Raw genomic sequence first — 22,201 nt, 5'->3', positions numbered from 1 at the left:
TGATGTGCATCAGAGATGTAGTTTGATGAAGAAGCCTTACGCTGCGCATGAGCGGTTATGTGGTGTGGATCGTCATCTTTTGCATTTTCTTTCGAAAACTGAACTCTTATCCGATCAGCTTCGTGTACACCCTCTTCGAGAGCAGATACGTGCGATGAAGAAGTCCTGTTTGTACAAGAGTATAAATTATGCTATAGCATTATCCTGTATAGTATACGATACGAATGTGGATGCATTACGTAAACTGTATTCCTACTTACCTCATAGCAATGTAGCCTGGTTGAGGTTCAGTCGAATCATGAAACCTCTTCCTCAGCATTTTCCACTCCTATACGTACTGCATCTCATGGAGTCGACTAGGATGGTGTCTTCATTGCAATTGTCCATGTTGCGTTCGAATTTGCTGCTTTTATCTCAATCTGATATATCTCTTATGACATCATTGATTGATGCTTATTGCTGGGAAATCTATTCACTTGATCACGTGATCCAGAACATGCACACGTTTGACTGTGATCTTCTTTCCATACTGTATCAATTCACCAAGGTGGCGGTATCATGTAAGGAATCTTTATAATGAGATATGATTTTGGCGGGCACGATGCTGATTAAAAAAAAGTAAATTATCGTGTCCGTTCCCGAAGGGAACTCACGACGGCCGCTAACACCCGGTAAATCCTAGCGGCAGATGCAGCGCCTAACGGTGGGGGTGAGTGGATAAGTCTCACAACCACTGGCACAAGTGCCGAGAACGGCCCCATTACGATGCTGATTGGTCAAATGTTTTTGGCGGGCTTGATGCTGATTGGTCAAATGTTTTTGGCGGGCTTGATTGGTTGACACATATCTTATCATTTCAATCCACATACCTCTCTGGCTCGTATAAACGAATGATTGTCTGCAGTTGAGTCATTCGTTCATCGAATACAGTGCTGACGAGTTGTCCTGACTTCACTTCCTAGAAGATGGCTTCCCTATACGAGCGAAGGATGAAGAAGAATTCCGCTCTTCCTGCTGACCCTCCTCGAGTTGTGCTCTCTTCGAATCCAGTACCGGCTAAGCGTCGCTATGCATCACCTGCTCCTACCAAGCTCCACAAAGAGATTGTGGTGGATGGGTTTCAGGAGGACATGCAGCTGCCCTACAAGTTATCTGGTAAATCCTTCTACAAGCCTGGATATAAGATGTACTTCCCTTCGGGAGCTCTGCCAGCCTGTGGTAGTACGGCAACAGCTCGCAAAGATGCTCAAGGACAAGTTTACATCGAACTGAACGAGTCCACTGAGTTCATCATTACGAACTTGATCAAGACTTGTCCATCGCTCCGTGACACTCTCCGAAGTGGACGTGTGGAGAAGATCATAACCAACTTCTATACATCACGTTCGTCCGACGGTCAATGTCGGGTGTACATCAACGGTGAAAACAAGCTAGTCCCGACCAGCTCGTTTGAACTGGATGTGGAACAAGATGTATTCATCTACCCCGGGGCAGTCTCCCTCGACACTGACGAGCAAGTGATGAAGGTACGTCTTGCTGTTGCTCCAATCATCTGCATCAACGTGGAACCCAGATGTTTTCATCGTGCTCTGGACGCACACATGGCACTTTCTATCACGGAGCTGAAACAGCTGACTGAGAGCTTCACATCATTATGCAGTGTCGTCGTCCAACAAGACGATCAGCTGGTAGAGACCTTCCAAGAAGTCTTTAATGAACTGCCTTCTTTATCACACAGCTGATCATTCATTCTTATTCTATCCTATACTATCCTATACTACTTTCTACGTCAATACCTCATGATACAAATTTAAAAAAAAAAACTTCTAAAGAACAAGTATGGGTGGTGTTGTGTCGAGTAGTACGTCCACGGAAGAGTGCTGCCTTGCCTCTTCGGACTCTAGTATCCCCACTGCTACTACTAGTGGAGAATGGGTTGCAGGATGTGAAAAGAATGGAATTGGGAAAGATGAACCAGGGTGATCTCATGTGAACACCATCAATGAATGCGTCATTCATGACAAGATCAATCATGTCAAGGTTACATCATCTGTTTTTGGCGGGCTTGATGGTGATTGGTTGACAACTTTGCATTTTCAACCCACCCCATTCTGACTTGTATAAATATGCATGCTTGACATGCAGTCGAGTCATTCCTTCACCCGATACAGTATTGATCAGTTGCCTCGTGTCTTCGCATTCTAGGAAATGAATTCCCTTTACGAGAGATGGTTTCACGTTGCAAAGAGTCTTAACGGATCGGCTGACCACAAGACTCACGAATGTCAGGTGTGTCATCTGCTAGTACGAGTTGCTGACCATGTTCTTGCAACATACGCAAAGGATGAAGGTGAATGCTCGGAGACTCGTCATGCCTTTGCCATTGACCATTTGTTCGTTCGTGATTCGACATTGTTTCACGTGTGGACATCTGCTAAACATGTCGCTATGAAGAGACCTGACATTCTCAGGTATGCTGCGAGCTTTACTGTTGGCGATGGTGATCGTGAACAAGCTGAACGACTTGAAAGTTGCATATGCGGCATCATGGAAGGTTTATGGAGTCATGCGTCAAACGACGTCGTTGCCCTGGAGATGACCTTGGCATATTCAGTCACTCTGTTGGACATGCTGGCACGGAAAGGCGATCGTGCGAAGGTGTTGTTAGCACGAGATTTCCTCATGAAACACATTCATGAACAATCGAGGAGGAGGATGAACGGTCGACTCATCAACACGATGACTGTGGCTCTTGTTTGTTGTGCATTACCTGTTGTTTACCTGTTCTTATGAGCATCATAAAGATTTATTTGAGAAAGAAAATATTTCCTTTCATAATTAGTACAGTGTGTGTGTGTGTGTTTGAAGATGGCGTACTGGGCTACGCATTTCCATAGGAGTGATGGTGATGAGGCCTCCCTCAAACACATGCAAAGCATGCGGAATGACATTATCGAGATGCAATCGGTTGTGGGGAACGAAGACACCGAAAACACCTTGGTTCATGATGTGGAGAAACTGAAAGAGGAGAAAGCCGATGAGAGCAAAGTGGAAGATGTGGAAAACAGATCTACGCGCTACACAGATCAAGCCATAGCAACTGATGAGCTGCACGTTAGAACAGACGGATCCGTGTCCATGGATGCTAACCTCGACATGAACGAACATTCAATCTGTAATTTGGCGTACGACGATAGCTCTTTGACATGTGCTGTCCCTGCCGGTTGGGTCAAGAATGAAATCCGTCAATCCTCATCGAGATTGCAACACGACATCGACGCTGTGCGCAAGATGAAAGGTCCTCGTGGTGATCGGGGATTGGGATGGCTTAGTGGAGGTGGCATGCCGCTGAACTCTGTAGGGAGAAATGGTGACTTCTACCTCGATGCAGCCACGCTGATCGTGTACAAGAAATTCAGCTCGAAATGGATGGCTTTCGGTCGGCTTCGTGGACCAAGAGGTGAAGCTGGTCCACGTGGGGAACGTGGATTGATCGGTCCTGAAGGTGAGACTGGACCTAGAGGAGGCGATGGACAAGGTGGTGAACGCGGTCAAAAAGGCGATCAAGGAATACCTGGTCCAGAAGGTCCCAGAGGTAAAGTTGGACCACGTGGAGAACGTGGATTAGTTGGTCCTGAAGGTGAGATTGGGCCTAGAGGAGAAGATGGACAAGACGGCTCACAAGGTGAACGTGGTGTTCAAGGTGATCAAGGAACCACAGGTCCCGTCGGTCCCCAAGGAACCATCGGTGCAACCGGTCCTCCAGGAAACAGAGGTCCCGTGGGCCCCCCAGGAATCGTCGGCCCCATAGGTCCTCCAGGAGCCAGAGGTCCCGTGGGTCCGCAATCAAATCAGAACCTATCCGATCCGTTTCATCTACTACCTCTCATTCGGAGAAACGCCTACCTCTACATATACTCTCATCCTAGCAGATTTGAATCCGTCACCAGGGTGAGCAGAAACAGATACAGAGGGGGAAATATCGTTGACATGAAGGACAAGAGAATCAACGTGAACAGCATCGACATGTTCCGAGACGATCACTTCTACCTCAACATTACACAACCCAGCCAAGTTTCCATTAGAGAACGATTCGTCAATCTGTTTCACGACAACATGTCTTTTGCAATGTTCCAAGTAATTCAAGTGGACGCACCTGACCCTAGAAACATGTCATTGAAGGCATTCGATATCGATACTGTCGGAAATTTCAGCTTGGATAGTTTGTACGTGTTGTTCACTGCCACCCACATAAGTGGCAACTACTTCACGCGTCCCGGCCATTCATCATTCAACATACCCGTTTCGTCTGTAGTCAGCCAATTATCGGCGGCTTTGGATAAACCTGTGTCGAGCATGACGGATCTCTTGGGTACAAAGTGTGTCATAAGTTACGCTCGGAATTCAGAAGGCCTATTCACTCTATACGTAAACTCCATTTTGATACATTCCAACTTAGACACTGTCCCATTTTCCAGGACCAATGGAATCGAAGATTGCAATTATAGCATTGGTGGTACTCAATTCTTCAACGGCACTTCATCAAAGTTGTTCTGTCATTTGCACTTTGCAGAGAGTTTATCTTCTCACACAGTCCAGCGTATCCACACAGAACTCATGGCACACTACGATATATGAAAGTGCTACTTTGATTGTACATAATATATAGCACACATGCTACACTACATTCTTGAGATGAAAATGAAAAATAAAACCTATCTATAGTGAGTGTCATCACAACACCAGAATGTCTGTGATATTGACAGTGGCGAACAACACGTCGGGCGTGAGCAGGGGATTGCACAAACCGAACTTTACTCTAAATGTGAAGGAGCTCGATACGCGTGATAAAGTCCTGCATGTTGAATCGGCTCAGTTTGAAGTACACTTTGAGAACATAGACGAGGCAACGAACAAACTCTATGTGGTACATGGTGTAGAAGAAGAAGAAGAAGAAGAGGATAGACTTTCCATCAAGACGGGAACATACAGCGATGTAGACGATTTGGTGTCTATTATCAATGCCACTCTGAAACGAGCAGGACACGGAGACATTGTGTTTTCCTACTCTCGTCACACCAGCCGCATAAGTGTCTCGGTACCCAGGAATAAACGGTGCTTGTTGAAGAAGGACTCACCCGCATTGGTGCTGGGTGTGGGCACTATTCTCAAGCCATACACGATCGAGGGATCTCACACGTTCCCGTTCGCTGTGGATCTGACGAAAGGCAGAAGACTTGTCCTGCTCTACACCGACCTCATTGGACCTGCTGTGGAGTACGAAGACAATACTGATTCGAGGGTGCTGAAGACTTTTCTTATTCAAACCCTCAACGGTTTGAATAACTACGTGTTCGGGAAAGAAGACAAACGACTGCTGCTTCCACACGAAAACGTGACTAGCATTTCGTTCTGGTTGAAATTCAACACCGGTGAACACATTACTTCCGGATATCCCGTCTACCTTGATCTTCGGATCACCAACACAACTACTTAGATGGATCTTCCAGATGTTCGTGTCCGTCACGTGCGTGACATGGTGGAGGATATAGCAAAACGAAAGAAATTGGAGAGCGAAAAGGTGCGTTGCCGGGAGAAGTACGTAATTTACAACACTGCAATCTTGTCCTTTCTCATACTCATTCAAACCATTCTCAATATCCTTCAAGGGAGTGGTGTTGTATCTGGAGAACATCGCATTCGAATCATCGCCATCAGTAGCACGATCATCGGTGTGATCATGGCATGCATTGGTAAACACGTTCTCGACACCAAACGTCAGCTTGTCAAGTGTATTGAACAACTGCAGCAGATGGAGAGAGCTGAAGACTCGTTCATGTTGGAATTGGGCATTACTCTGGAAGATGGGAAGCTCACTAACGAGGAGCATCAACGATTGATATCGATGATGAACGACTTTCGCAAGACACTGGATATTGGATCTTTGAAAAAAATTCACCCCTATTATAATGTGACTCGCAAGAATGGCACAGGAGATATACTCACCACAAGCTCCGGAGTCCTTCACGGGACTCCTGACCAACACGAAGATCGTTCAGAAGAACATCCTCGACAGGACGGAGAAGAAACTCTCGTTGCTTGAGGGTAGACGCGGAGTACGACTCTTTTCCACAGCAGATCGATCACCACCATCCCTGAACAATGAACTAGACATCTCGTCGCCGAATTTCATTGCTCTGGGGGAGAGCTATTTCATCGTGAAAATGCGCTATAGTGTCAAAAACAATCTCAATAACCAGCCTGGAGACTACACGCGATGGGTGTGCACCACGTCACCAGCCTTTTCGTGGTTCAAGAACATTCGAGTGGAGATCAACGGAACAGAGGTCACGCAATCGAGTAAAGTTGCCGACATGCAAATGGTTCAGCATATCCTCAGTCTAATGGAAAGCAGCAGCGAACGCCTTCAGTACGTGGACTCGGATCTCTACGGTCTACAGAAACTGGATCCGCAAAGAGCATTGAGAGGTGTGGATTTAACGCCCTATCAACTTGGTGTGAAGCGTAAGCATGGCTATGCCTTCGAAACAAACGCTGCAAACGCTAATGCAGCACAAGCACCGGATTTCGTCGATGATTTCACACTCAGGCGTGCACCCACCGTCGAGCTTGTCACCAACGAAGGCTTCTCCAACACGGTTCAGGAAAATGCACTTCGTGCAGCTGTTGGACGGTTTCAGTACAAGCTGAGACCCTTCCTACCGTTTTTCAATCAGGACGATGCTTGGTTACCCCCGGGTACACAGGTGAAGCTTCGCTTTGATCTGCCACAATCCGAGCTTTCCAGATACATCATGCTTAGCGATCAAGGCGGTGGTGCCAACAGTGCTCTGAGCGTCGGTGATATTGAGATCGATCTACTCCAATTGGACTTTGTGTACACTACCTATCGCATGGAACCCAATCTCACCGATCGTGTACGCCTTCCCAAACAACTCTATTTCCACACGTGGTGCCCTCGTCTCATACAAAAGAGCATTTCAGATGATGCTGGTACACTGGAACTGCTTCACAATGCGGACATTCCACGCAGGATGATCCTGTTCTTCACAGATTTGACTCATGGTACACAGCCAGCATTGGCTGGAGGTCAAGCATCGCATTCTTCGAACAGACTGGCCATGATTCATGCAAATCTCAGTCAACTTCGTGTCACTGTCAACGACCAGACGCTCTTTGACAACCCGCTCAAGTTCCAGTGGGATGTGAGTCGTAATACTGAAGGGCAATACTTCTACGATTACAACAAATCCTCCTACCTGCGTGGCTACAATCTGGTACAAGACTTTTTCGGCAAGACGTATGGAACGCAAATCCCCATCACCGCTGCAGATTACTGCAATCACTACTTTATGGTGCCTATCAACTTGAATCTGGATCGGACCACAGACAATCCAAGATCGAGAGGAAATCTGTCCATCGACTATCAATTTAGCGACGTGACAAACGCCCCCGTGAGGAGACCTAGCGAAAATGGCGCCTCGATCAAAGTCAACCTTCTCTGCATGGACAAGTACTTGTACACCATGAGCAAAGATGAAGGTATCAAAGCCGAAGTTGTATGAATTAATTCCGACCTAGTAGTAAAAGGGCATCATGGAAGGTGGTGACCTGGAGACCAGACATCGTGTCTACGGTGGTGATTTGAAAACATCGAGTCGACAACACGGTGGATTCTTCTGGAAAAAGAGCTTCTGGAAAAACCTAATCGGTGCTGGACCGGATGAGATGGAAAAGCAGATGGCGGAACCCACGACAAAACAAGATGCAATGCAACGCGGTGGACTTGGACCCCTGGCTGCCATGGCAGGAATGACACTTCTTCCCATGCTTTTGGGGAGAGGAGAGTCCGGAGACATTGTGGAAGCGCAAATGAAAACAGCTTACAACCCTGCCATGCACCGAGGAGGTCTAGCCATTCCACCAGGATTAGCCGCCAAGGCCATACCACTCCTGACGAACCTGGCTGCTCCCTTGGCCATGGGTACCATGGCATCACTGGGTGACAACGTAATGGATAAAATATTCGGCAGAGGAGTAAGGAAGGGAAGCTCAGCAGGTGCCATGAAGCGCACTAAAAGTCGTCGTCGTCGGCATGCACCGAAGAAGATTCGGCAACGAGCATCTCGAAAAACCAAGAAACCAGCTCGTCAAGTTCGCTCCAAAGGCCGCAGGGCACGAGGAATAAAGAAACAAGGAAGGGCCTTGTTCAAAAAACTAGGACATCGTGCCCTCGACGAAGCTTCATCGTTCCTGTCTGCACCTCGTAGATCCCTAACCCGTCCTGAAACTCCATTTGCTCAAAAAATTCGACAGAACATTAACAGTGCAGGACCGTCTTCTATGAGTTCCGCTCACATCGGTCCATCCTACAACATCTGATCATGGACTTTATCTCGCTCCTTGGACAGGAAATCGGGAGGAAGAAAAAGACTAGTCCCGTAAGGAACGACGATGTTCCGACCACGGCCACTGCTCGACACGGGCTGCACATTCCTGGTCTTCAGTTCGAGTCTAAGGATTGGTTCACGGAAATCATTCCTGCTCTGAAATCCTGGGGTCAAAACGTATTGTTTCTGGGACAGAGCAACATGGGTAAATCCTACTTTCTCATCAAGCTCCTGAAACGTGTGCAACCTGAGCGTATAGTTGTCATCTCCAACACGCCGGCCGATCAGTATCGTCTCCCAAGCCTCAAATCCTTCAAGCATTACAGCACCATGCCCGAGTGTATCGAAGACATGGATCTCCAGCCTAACACCTATGTGATCATTGATGACATCAGAGTGATGGGTTTGAAGCACGGCAGCCAAAGAGAGTGTCTCTACAAGTTCTTCACCATGTACAGTCATCATCATAAGTTGAACGTGTTCTTTCTCTCTCAGAGCTTTGATAACATTAAGGACATGAAGATCAATGCAAACTTTATGTATCTATTTCGCTTCACTGATAAAAGCAATATCAAGCGTTATCTCAATACTCTGTTTGGTGGTCTGTGCACGAAGTCATCCATTATCTTTAGATTGTATGAGAAGTTATTGGCGGTGTGTCGCAGACCTATCCTAACCATTGATTGCTCTTCTAATCAGTACTACACGTATTGCGAAGACACTGCATTAAAGGTGACTTTTGAATAAAAACCTCGTTGATGTGTGTGTGTGTGTGTGTGTGTACGATATTAGTCGAAGAGTTAACCGAAAAGTTAGCCGAAAAGTTAGCCGAAAAGTTAGCCGAAAAGTTAGCCGAAAAGTTAGCCGAAAAGTTAGCCGAAAAGTTAGCCGAAAAGTTAGCCGAAAAGTTAGCCGAAAAGTTAGCCGAAAAGTTAGCCACAACATTGAAAAAAATTCCAATCATGAATAAGAATGGAGCATCTTACGGTGAAATTCTCAAATGGGCTACCGAGTAGTATACAAAGAGTGGGACTCAGAAAGGGATCCTTCTCGATACCCAAGCGTAAAAGGTTGCAAACCTTGCAGTTTATGACGAAACATCCTCAACACATCATTAAGAAGAGAGCAAATTCGTGGGAAGTTCTCGGTATACCACCACTCATGCGGCAAAAAGGAGGTAATAACTACAATGCATACTTGAAAAGCGTTAAGAAAGTTCTTTCCCAAGTACCAGATCACAGTTTGAGCACCTCCACCCTGTTGGAACTGCAAGCCGATCCGCGAGTAAAGCGTCTATATGACACCCACTTCAAAAACAATCCCGATCACATCAGTTACCCGTCTGTGAGAAATGTGATTGCATCCAACATACTCAACTATGATTCCACTACCGATCAAGTTCGCGATTCCGTTTCAGATGTCAGGAAGAAGAGAAAGGCACCTTTAACATCGGTGCCTTTCAATCTACTACAAGATCATGAATTCGACCGATGGATCCTGCAAATCCTGGACAGTTTCCTCCGGCATACAAATATACCGGTAACCTTTTTGAAGAGCAACTATTTCACAAGCCGATCACAACTGCTGCAACTCTACGATGAAGATCGACTGAGGTTCAGGAGTCGGGTGGAAGCGGCTGCGGATGCCCTGAAGACGCAGACGATGAACGACTACACTACTCTGGTCAACGAGACGAATCGCATCTACATGTCCAGGTACCCGTTTGCAGCCATAGCAGGTGCCATGGGAATCAACAAACACGTCGATGGGTTCCTTCGATCAGAACGAAAGATTCAGGAACTAACCACCCTTGTGATAGCTATACCGGGATCACAGCTCAAGTTTCAAGATCTCAACGATATGACTTCCACCTATGGTAGAACAACAGAAGCAAAATTGATCCATCCCGAGCATTTCATGATCAGAGCACAAAAGGTGATGGTGGACGATGCATCATTCATTCAACAGGTGCTGAAGGACAAAAGCAGGATCACTCGTATCATCAAGGATATCCTGAGCGGACGCTCCATGTGATCACGTGCCAAATATTTTCAGGCTATGATCAAGAATGGACTATCCTCTCAGCAGTGCCGATATCAAAGGAAGATTGAATGGTGTCGGAGGGTTCGTGGGCTGCACGAGTTACGACCTCTTGCCACCCTTGAACAATGGAGACTTTTGTATCGTCAACACCGACAACGTTCTACCGGTGTACGATGCAACGGAAGGCGGACATCATTGGTTGACCGTGTGTCGCGAGCAAAACGTGATCCTGGTTTTCGACAGTTTCGGACGCAGTCTATACACTATGGAGCAAGATTACACTGAACCTGCACTGTGCGATTTCTTTAAAGAAGCCTACGCAGACTGTAAGATCATCACCAACACCCAAGCCGTTCAAGACAGAAGCACAGCAGTATGTGGATGGTATGCCATATTGATGGGAAAGCTATTTTCCAAATATGGTCTGGATGAAGCACTTCGAATTTTCCGAAGAGTCTTTGATGATGACGAAAAGCTGGAAAACGATCAACTGGTTCTCAGTTCAGGTGCCCTGGAAGGTGCTGGAGCCTTTTGGGACAACAAAGTGCAAAAGGCAATTCAGGATGGAAGACGGAAGAAGAAGACAGAACCCGCACAGTTCCATACGAAACTGGCTAACGAATTGCACAAGCCCAGACGAGTGCATTTCAAAAGACGCAAGGTGAAGAGCAGAGCAATTGACCATATATGGAGTGCAGATCTCGTGGATATGCAACGGTTTGCCCGAAGCAATAAGAACATCAAATTCCTGCTAACAGTCATCGACTTATACAGCCGCTATGCCTGGGCAATGCCTTTGAAATCGAAGACGGGTACCGCCGTGAGAGATGCGTTCGATAAGATTGTCAGTACATCCGGAAGGACACCGCTAAAACTCTGGGTAGACGAAGGCAAGGAATTCTACAATGCCCCCATGAAACGATGGTTATCACAACACAACGTCATCATGTACAGCACCCATAACGAGGGTAAAGCGGTGGTGGTCGAGCGCTTCAATAGAACGTTGAAGGCAAGAATGTGGCGTCACTTTACAGAGAAATCCACGAACACGTACCTCAATGTCCTACCTCATCTACTAGACCGCTACAACCAGTCAAAGCATAGAAGCATTGGGATGACACCTCACGAAGCATCGAACGGTAGAATACCAAAAGATGCAGATCAACAAGACCCCCTGCAGTCAAAACCCAAGTTCAAAGTGGGTGACGAGGTGCGCCTAACCGTATCTAAGCGTCATTTCGAGAAGGGCTACACTGCGAACTGGACGGAGGAAGTATTCGAGGTGGATGAAATCCTATCAACATCACCACACACCTACAGGATTCGTGATCTGATGGGAGAACACATCATCGGATCGTTTTACGAAGCAGAACTGCAACACGCCAGAGAGACCGGTTTGAGATTCGACAAGGTGTTAAAATACAACAAGGATCAACGTCTTGTGCAATGGAAAGGCTACACAGATAATAAATTCAATACCTGGCTCACAAAGAAGGATGTGAACAGTCTTCGGTCATGATTCACAATGTCATTCATAATGAAAAATAAAAAATAAATGATTGAGTGCTATGTACAAGCTGATGGCGTTCATGAGAATTATCGCATGAGTATGAGGGGTATACTGCTGGACACTTTCACGAGTGCGTTAGCACGACGAAAAATATAAGGGATACGGTATGTACAGAGTACGAATGGTATAATCCAGTTATCCCATGTACTATTCCAAATAGAGCGCGATCAGCACTAAGACATGTATCGATTATCCCACGAGTACGAGCAAGAGTACATGTACTCTTGGTACGAGGGGTACACCGCTAGATATTTTCATGAGTGCGTCAGCACGATTGAAAATATAATGGGTACGGTATGCACAGAGTACGAATGGTATAATCCATTTATCCCATGTACTATCCCAAATAGAGCGTGATCAGCACTAACATCTCCCTTATTTACTCTGTCGCAAGACCCGGGGAATATTCGTGCTCCGAGCGGGGAATATCGCTCTATTGACAGTTGAGTCCTCTTTCCAAGATTCCTTTTGAATTCCTCTCTACCATCTCTGTGTGAGAAGAGACCACGGAATTCCGTATATGTATAGCATCCACCGATCGTGCAGTTCGCTGTGATGTCATTGCACAGTGTATGTATATTATGTGCATGTGTGTGTGTGTGTGTTTGTGTGGTACGAGGTGATTCGCAATTTTTGGACATGTCGCAATTTTTGGACAAATCAGTTAAATACGGAAGTAGAGTCCTCCTGAGTCGTTGTCCTTTCCTTGGTGGACAAATCTTTGACAAGAGTGTCTTCGTGTGGTCCTCAAGTTTCTTCGTGCCAATTTTTAGCGGTGAAGGCCGTTTCTTTCTGGGCGTTTTCTTCATTATTCTTAGGTAATGTAATGAGTAATTTTGAAAATTTCGATTAAATAATAAATGATTGAGGATTCCGTTGACTCTACGTCGCATAACGGAGAGAATGTCGACATGCGGGATGTTGTATCCCTTCCATCAACTCCAGGGACTACGTCTTCCAGCTCGAATCCGCCTGGAAGAGTCTCCTCGCCTTCTCAACCGGTGCGTTTGTGGAGGGGTTATGGTCAGGAGAAATCTCTTTTAGCAGTGCCAGCGTTCCACTCACCTGGCACCAGTGAACACTTCCTAACCAAGAAGGACGCAGCGGCTAGTTACGGCGCTAGCCCTCCACTCTTTGCGAAATATGAGAAGGAGATGGGCCACACTGGAGTGCTCTCCTCTGTTCTTGAATAAGACGTCCATGAAAACCCTTGAGTGACCCTTTAAATTGTGTGTCACATTGAAAAGCCTTGAAAAGCTTGCTATGAACGGCCTGTCATTAGAACTCATATCAGCCGGTCTCATAGGCATAGCCTTACCCCATTTTCATGTCAAGTTTTACTTGTTCACACCATTGCAGACTGCTGCTAGATATTTAATTTAGTTGTCCAATAATTGCTCGCATTGAAAAAGCAGTAGAAAAAGACACCTTCGATCAGGTCAAGTTGTGGCCGCATGCTTCAACTCTATGCCTTCAGGTGTGCGTGGTGGTGGTAAAGCATAAGTGTGCCAGTAGAAAAGCAAGAAAGAAATTTAATTTATCTTACAAACCAACATAATGGGGTGCTATTTAATTTGAGTGTCCAAAAATAGCAAATGACCTCGTACATGATGCATCCTACAATCCACTGTGACGTCAATGCACACTCCATGATGTGCGCATCCATGGTCCGTGTGCCTTACGTATTTCCACCCCTGAAAATATATGAAAATCAAGTACTATGAGAGTAAGAATTATATGAGCAGAAAGCTAGAAAAATCCTCCGTCTCATCGACCTTTCAATAGAAGAAAGGCATTCACATCTCAATCTGATATCATAGTCGAAAGATTCCAAACCCGAACAAAAAAGACTCACCATGACGGGGGCGTCTTTCCGCTTTCGAAACACATCGTGTTCTCCAAGGTCGTCACCTCCCCGTGGCGTGACCCCTTGGTCTTGTTTGAGACGTCTAGACGTAGCCTTGTTTACAAAGGTCATCGCGGCGTGAACTTTGACCTCGAGGTGAAGTAGTCTCAACCTGCAGTTTCATTATCGACTCCTTCTTGCAGTGTGAAGAAGCTAAAATGGCGTGGACATTTTCTGAGACGTGCAGAGCAGAGAAATGGTATTTATTTTCATGCGATAATGAAGAGTTCTCAATCCGTCGCCTCAGTGCTAGCAAGACAACCAGGGATCTTGACCCGATGATAGCACATCCCAGAAGATTCGATATGTCACCACTCACTGCTGCTGAGTATATTATCTGCAGGGTCACCAGTCTGATCTTGAATGTGAAGAATAGGAAACAGCACCTTCCTAAAATCGTCATCGGTGGTGTGGAGGACTACGGAACTATTAGTGAGACTGATGATGGTGTCATACTGCGAAGGTGGACTGATGGTAGACACTCATTCTACAAGCTTAGTGACATGCGTGACGAACCGTGCTCTCAACACATCATCGACCTCTTCGCTGATGCAACCTATTTGGATTCCAGCGACGTAATGCAACTTGTCAAGGAGGTGAACGAAAAATGAAGTCTCTCGAGTTGATCGTGTGCGTGTACGACGTAGTACCAAGGCCGTTCAACTCCGTGCCGTTGCAACAAGAGTAACGCGGATTCGTGTGCGAGTTGGTACGATCGACATCGGCGACGATGGATTTATCTCCAAATTACCCGAGTCGACTGTTGACACGATGGCGGTGCAAAGGAGGTCGTCGACTGACAGTTCCATTGCTGACTGGGTGGAACCATTGGTGCACATCAGAGCGTCCGACAACTCCACCTCGTACTGCGTGTCACGGAAGAGATCATGGGTGAATCCATCCTCACACGTATTCGAAGAGTAAACTTTGTGGTCTCTCATCCAATACCAGCTTGATGAAATCAGGACAACAAGAACTGAATTGTACTACCTTTCTCCTCCACTCCATTGCGATATTCACTGTTCGTTCCATTATTCTTTGTAATGACATGTATCGTATCTATCAAGAACTGACCTTTCTGACGTGTGTGCGAGCAGGACCATTTTTGAAAAATTGCATGGGGAGGTGGGGTAGGTCACGGAAAAAACTTCATGATAAACACCATATTCAACATTCTACTTTTTATACCCACTCCCATCCGGGGCAAGGTGGCCCAAAAAAGTGAGATTCAAACCCACATGTGCACAACACATATTTTCAATAATACCCCATTTTTTGGGGTCAGGGCACCCCCTGGCACATATTTTTATCCGCAAAAAAACCGGGCCAAAAATAATTTTCACCGCAAAAATGGGGTACTATTAGTACCCCATTTTTCAATAATACCCCATTTTTTGGGACCCGGGCGCCCCCTGGCCCAGAACCCGCTCGTACATTCCTACTCTCATTAGTCAAGCACAAGTACATATACTTACTTTGTCGCCCTTCTTTCCCCGGTTTCCTGTTTCTCCTTTGCTTCCGTTCACACCGAATCCCGCCACTCCTTTTGGACCGGGTGTTCCCTACCAGAAAAGAAGAACCGGCAATGTGACTCATCATGACTTGCACATTCTAACATACACCATCTAACGCTACAGCGAGATTTCAATATAGAAAGAACCCTGCACATAGTGCACACACGACCCCACAAAGTATTGAGTGGCCAACCAGTGCTTGGGATGCCACTCCATGCAAAACACCTCAAATCATGATGGTATACGTTTATGATGTTGCATGACTGTATTGACTCACTTGTCGCCATGTAGGATCAGGTGTGTACTGGCAAAATTGTCTATATCTACTGAGGTACAAGTTGTTAATTGATATTTGATACCAATGAAGAACAGTGCCATTTCAATTGATAGGGCTTACAGCAAACTAGCCAGTTGTCTCCCATATTGCTGTGTACTTCGGCGCCTAGAACACTCTTTCGAGCTGCCCCTACCGGTCCTGATTGGTCACAACAACTAGCTAGCTAACTCAGGCTGTGGCCAAGGGAATATATCTGCCATTAAAACAGTCCACACACGACATAAGACGGAAACTGGCCAGTGGCCACCACATCCAGGTAAATACTTACATCACTTCCAGCGTCACCTGTCTCTCCCTATACACGATCACAGTGCGATGCAACAGACAATACAGACAGAGTCAGTTGATGTACATAATAACGCCATGTGCATTAGAACGTACATCCGGGGCTATGCCGCATGACATCATCCTCACATTGAATCAAAATCAAGTGGATCACAAAAAGGATTGTTCCCAGTGTGGTTATCAAAGTGTGAAGCTGTATCTGGCAATGGCGTGCCTATAAGGTAGAAAGGTTAGGCAAAACTGACTCTCACATGGCCCATGAACGTCTTTAGGGCACAACTTCACAGCTAAACAAAACCGTCATTTTAATTGATTCAGTCTGCCGTGCGACTTCATGCTCGACACGATTTATCAGCATGCCATACAACACACATCATGCACGGTCAGGGTTCTAGCCCTGCCTGGATATCTGGCATGCACGCATGTGTACACAATGCATACATTGACCCGGCATTCCATCGCAAGGCACTGCTGCCCATGTACCTTCACAGATTTGCCAGGTGCGCCTGGGTAGCCAATGGGGCCTTGCACCCCGGGCCGACCTTGTATGCCCCGAGGTCCTTGGTCTCCCTTCACTCCGGTTTCGCCCTGCATTGAGAAGAAGCAATGTTAATGGCAGGCACCAATCAGCAAAGACAGGGAACAGAAGCAATAAACAGTTTCCCCTAGCACTACCAAAAATAGTACTGTAAAAGCAGAAATTTTCGGTATTCTCCAAAATCGGCGGTTCGGTGGAGGGAAATTTTCGGTAAACCCACTTTCCAGGTATTAAAGTGTACTAGTACTATACCGAACTTTTCGGTGCGTTTTATTTTCGGCAAAAAATTCGGCACCAAAGTTACCAAAAATAAAACACCACCGAAAATTTCTGCTTTTACAGTATTTCATGGCCACTACCCATGCCCTCCTCTCTGAGCAATGTGCACATGTGCATAGCCACAAATGTCCTTTTGTTATCCACAGCTACTTGAAGTTCTTTGCCGTTGTTTGTGAGAATTCCATCAGTCGGTTCCAACACAGCTGGACCTTTGTTAACTCCATGTATTTTCCTTCTGAAATATCCGGATGAGCCATGCAGGGTTCCGGATAGCTTAAAACACATCACATGGCATTCGCAATTGTGCATGCTGCAAACCTGCCGCAAGCGACTTCGACCAGTTGGCGAAGGAAACGGACACGAGTTCACAAGGCAGGCCTTTCTAACGTCCAGCATGTTAGTAATTACCATCGCAAGTCCTTGGGGGAACGGTTACCAAGACAACTGAACATCAGTTCAAATATGCACACAAACCACTTTCACAATAATGAATATAGTGGCACATGCATCATTGCACTGCCAGGTATTCGGCTCTCATAGCCGTCCACAATTTTGTCCATGCAGTTGTCGATAAGGAGCTTGACTGTGCGGATATCTCAACTACCGGTCTTGGTGCTGCTAACTAACCTTTTCGCCAGCGTCTCCTCTCTCACCAGCTGGACCTGGAGGGCCCTGCCAAAGCACATAGAAACACACCACGATGCAACTTTTCTACGACTGGATAACCTCTAACATGTCAGTCCAACACCCTACAAAAAACAAAACAGGGTGATCACCGAATTGGTTTTATTGTGACTACAGGTACTAGCACTGAATACATGCCGCAACCTGGAAAGACATTTCGTGAAATACCCAGTGCATGGTGTGAATGTGATAAGCACATTGCTAATCAGAATGTGAGATTTACCTCCTGCACACTTGTCCAAGCACCGTCGTTCGGATGGCCCTGTGCATGTAGCATAACAGCATGTAAGCTTTCGTTTTGTGCACCAAGGATACTCGCGTACTCGCGCCTTGATTGACTTGCGCAAGCATTACATGTATAAAAAAGCATAGTTTTCACATCCGCATTAGTTACTGTACCGGCTACACTCAGGGCGAGTGTAGCACAGTATACCATATGCCACAGTAGCATATGTAGTCCCTAGTGCCGGCGAGGGTGCGAGACACAGTACTGTGACGTAGCAGCACACTAAATTTTGTAAGCAAAGGGAAGTGCCTGTGATGTGTTAGTACATGTACACACTCCCATCACTCAAGTCTTACATTGACAGGGACGTGATCGAAACCGCCCAGTGGCACGTGCCCGCTTGGCGACAACGTCGGTGTCCCGTGTGGTCCAGGGGGGCCTGGAGGCCCGGCTGGTCCTTGTAATCCGGGCGGGCCGGGTGGACCTGGCTTGGATGAGCCATCCAGACCTGGTTGTCCCTGGACAGGATAAGTTGTACATAATATGACAAGGACACGCTCAGCCCGGGACAGATGGATGCATGCCCTACTGCGGCATGACGTTTGCAGTGAAGCAAGAAATCGAAACCGAGTACACTGTACGGTATATACTTCAAGCACAGCATGTTGTAATAGGATGAAAACGCCGGAGCATAGCAGCTAGTCCAGCTGGCTAGCAGGTAGCCGAATGACTAGTCCTTCAATCAACCATGTTGCCACTGACTGCGGTGAGGTGGTTATACGAGCGAAATCGAGTCGGCGGGTTACGTCATTTCCGTGCCTACCCACTGGCTTAGCTGGCTTAACTTGAGGTAGCCGGGCCAGTTTCAGCGGGTTTACGCTACACATGTGACGGTCTGTAGCTACGGAATATCACAGTTGGTGACGGCTGGTTGTTTGATAAACTAATACTGTAAAACAGGTAATGTTTGCGACAATAAATGTTTGCGTTTTACAAATTGAGACTGGTTTGCGCTGTTTAATGTTTGCGATTGAATACATATTGAATACATACTTCTTTGAACTTTACATGGCGCGAGTTTGCGTTGTTCAAAGTTTGCGATTCGGGGCCTCTTGCAAAATTCGCAAACATTTTTACATCGCAATAGTTACCCGTTTTACAGTACCAGCCATACGGACTGAGCACAATGTGCATGTGGTTCCTATCTAGCACTTCAGAGTACTAGTACGTACAACTGGACCTTGTATTCCAGGCTCGCCGTGGTCACCTTTCTCTCCCTGCGCATGTGAGAATACGAACATAACACACAGCCACATCCATGTAAGCATCGGGTCAGGGCCCTGGAAAGAAGAAAAAATAGTAAAAAAAAAAAAACTACAGGAAAATAATGAGCTGGAGAAGTGAATTTGATTTTCTTACCATGATCATTATCTCTGCATATGCACAGACAATAACCATGCCCATTGATAGAAACATCCGGCTCGGTACGGCACCCCCGGCCTCTGATGAACCAGAAACCTAATCCTAGAGGCCCGAGTCAGGGTTGGTGCAACACTCTGCTGTTGCTGATGCTACTCCATAATTAAAATTGTACTTGTATATCCTATGTCTCCAGCGTACCTTGACTACAGGACCTCCTGCTCTGCCATCGAAGTATCCAGGATCATCTCTCTGTATTCAACAGTGCAACAATTCACCAAGTTAACATCATGATGCAGTGGAACCGGCCGCCAAGAACGCATCAAATTGTGCTAGTGAAGTACTACAGTATGACATCAAAGTGCCGCGTCACACTTCATTCGGCATGGTTACCCATCACTATGACAGTATGCCTGTGAGGAGGCGCAGCACAACATTGAGTTCCATATGTGTACAAGCGGAGTGAGCTGCGGAAATCGGCTACGCAGCCGTTTTCAACATCCCAGTGAGCTCACAGCTACACCAGGTGCTTACGTGAAGCTCAGGCTTACCTGTGGCTCTTCGGGAAATGACACTGGAAATATCTGGACACGCACCGACACGAACAAAACAAGAAATCAACCGGGGACACAGCAATACACTCATGCAACGAGAGTTTGCACGATGTGTACAACACTTGCCTGCAACATTCTCCATGGTTGCTATGCCGCATGATGTACATACATGTATGTCCATCGGAGGCAATTTTTCACAGCTAACAGTTATACGTGAGCTGCAGTACTTCAAAGTAATACTCTAATAGCCGCATAGTAATACTCTAATAGTAATACTCTAATAGCCGCATAGTAATACTCTAATAGCCGCATAATCTCCGGACAGCTAGCTGTTTCAACCTTGTTAGGTCTCGTCAGCGGAGCTCAGAGTACCTGGCTGAACTGATCGTAATGAAGTCAAAAGAACAAGAAAGAATCAGAGATACCCGTTTTGTTTCAAAGTAGTGTGTTGATAACTACATGTACATGTAGAAAACCACTCTTACCCTGTTGCATTGCTGCTCCTCGGCAGCGGTGGGTGAACAGTGATAGGTAATGTCCTGGATGGACACTTCCACGCCGCGGTTGCGACTGGACCGCTGCACGGCCACGTAAACATTGCCATCATGCGGGATGGCCAGGGCAGCATGCTCGGCGCGGGCACTGCCGGTCAACTGGCAGTCAACGATCCACTTGATCACACGGCCGTTCACAGATATTACTAGCCTGTGCCAACGTGCATCGAACAGATCAGTAGCATCCACACGTGATACTTGCGTGCTGACGGCCGACTCAAACTGGACGACGAGCTCACTGGTTGTGCCGTGCAGCTCCAGCGTCAGAACGTTACTGTTGGCCGCGTCGGTGACTTTGAGCAGACACCAGTTGCTGGCACGGGCAGCCGGGCTCAGCTTGATGACCGTGCTTATGGAGAATGTCGGCGGAACGTTGCTTGGCGTGGTGAACAGACGTCGCACCGGAGAGCTTGAGGAGGAGTGTGAGCTGAGGCGATACGCCAGCAGAACGCTGTTGCCGTCAAAGTAGAATGTCGTGGTCACGCCCTGCGGAAGTTGACTGATGCCGAGAAGACCGATCAAGTCAAGTGAGCCTGAGCATAGTCATGATAGTGTCATACAAGAGCACGTGTGGAGCGTGGATACAGGGGCATGCAAGCTGGCACATGGACATACGCATGTATACATAAGTGTTCTAGCCAAAGGGGGGGGGTAGGGGGGGGGGGGCGGCGCAGCCCCCCCCCCCCTACTCTGTCTGCGCCCCCCCCCCCCACTCATTCGTCGATTTTTTGTGTTTTTCATGCTATCCAACGAAAATTCAGTCAATATCCACTACTGCCACACACGTACTGGAGGGTCCAAAGAGGCACATATGTCTGGAGTGAAGTCGGGGGTTCGCCCTGTACGTTGTCTTTTGCATGGCAGGACAATTTTGGAAAATGGAAAAATGGGTTACGGTGTAACTGTTTCCCATGCCCCCCCCCCCCCCCCCTACTCATGATTTGACCCGGCTAGAACCCTGTACATGCAATACTATAGCAGCAGGAATGTTGTTTCTGGCTGGTACAAGCCAATACTGGTACTGCGCACTTAGCATATGATTCCATGGTGTACCTTGTACGGCGTTCCCATGCTGCACCGGCACTACCACTAGCGCTATTCTCGGTGAAGGGTACAGTCACAGTCTGCACTATGAAATCTGGTTGTGGATAGTGCGAGTGGGAGAATGCGTTAGCCACTGTGCAACCCCAGACTTGCAAATATCGGGCTGTGCATTGGTGCAGGGTGGTGGCATATTGATGAGATCAGCTTTCATTGAACGCAACTGTGCAATGTAGCCCCGACTCTGCCCATTCCATGCTGCGTTTCGGCCTTGCCTTCTGTTCTCCCCAGTGCACTGAGCCGTTCTGCTTGCATGATTTCCTTACCTGAGTAGGTGCCGGAACTGGAGCGTTCACATTGCCTACCTGCAGCTTCCTGTGCAGTCAATAGACCTGAAATCAAGGGTGAACATACAACCAGAGAATGTGCTCAGCAAGCAGTACAGCATGCCGGGGTTGCAGAGGCATACTGGCACAGTGCGGGCTGCAGAGGCATACTGGCACAGTGCGGGCTGCAGAGGCATACTGGCACAGTGGGGGCTGCAGAGGCATACTGGCACAGTGGGGGCTGCAGAGGCATACTGGCACAGTGGGGGCTGCAGAGGCATACTGGCACAGTGGGGGCTGCAGAGGTATACTGGCGTGACAGACTTATCTGTATCACTCACCTACATAATCTGAGTTGGATCATCACTATACGGATTGAGTGGTACCGAATATGCACGTGTGAATTTGGTACCGCAGTGCTATGTCTCACGGTGATAAAGGTACCATAGAAGCAAGTGTGCATAGCCCTGTACTCATGATTGAGTTAGATCAGACTGTTCAACCAGGTCGGATC

At 47.1% G+C, this 22,201-nt stretch overlaps 1 protein-coding gene across 1 annotated transcript in view; it reads right to left on the bottom strand.

The window, feature by feature from the left end:
• LOC135814829 (collagen alpha-1(XXII) chain-like) overlaps window positions 1-22,201 on the bottom strand; it is a 31,713-nt gene that overhangs the window by 7,924 nt on the left and 1,588 nt on the right. The window contains exons 2-12 of the mRNA XM_065328009.1: window positions 21,688-21,753; window positions 20,252-20,853; window positions 19,764-19,796; window positions 19,414-19,464; window positions 19,026-19,070; window positions 18,150-18,311; window positions 17,791-17,829; window positions 17,511-17,555; window positions 16,550-16,654; window positions 16,050-16,076; window positions 15,406-15,492 (exon numbers count right to left, since the gene is read on the bottom strand). Coding sequence (XP_065184081.1) covers window positions 15,406-15,492; window positions 16,050-16,076; window positions 16,550-16,654; window positions 17,511-17,555; window positions 17,791-17,829; window positions 18,150-18,311; window positions 19,026-19,070; window positions 19,414-19,464; window positions 19,764-19,796; window positions 20,252-20,853; window positions 21,688-21,753 — 1,262 coding nt within the window. The remainder of the gene's footprint in view (window positions 1-15,405; window positions 15,493-16,049; window positions 16,077-16,549; window positions 16,655-17,510; window positions 17,556-17,790; window positions 17,830-18,149; window positions 18,312-19,025; window positions 19,071-19,413; window positions 19,465-19,763; window positions 19,797-20,251; window positions 20,854-21,687; window positions 21,754-22,201) is intronic.

The sequence above is a fragment of the Sycon ciliatum genome, chromosome 4, assembly GCF_964019385.1.
Source record: "Sycon ciliatum chromosome 4, ocSycCili1.1, whole genome shotgun sequence".
NCBI lineage: Eukaryota > Metazoa > Porifera > Calcarea > Leucosolenida > Sycettidae > Sycon > Sycon ciliatum.
Note: the sequence above shows the minus strand (reverse complement) of the source record. Positions and strands in the feature narration are given on the sequence as shown.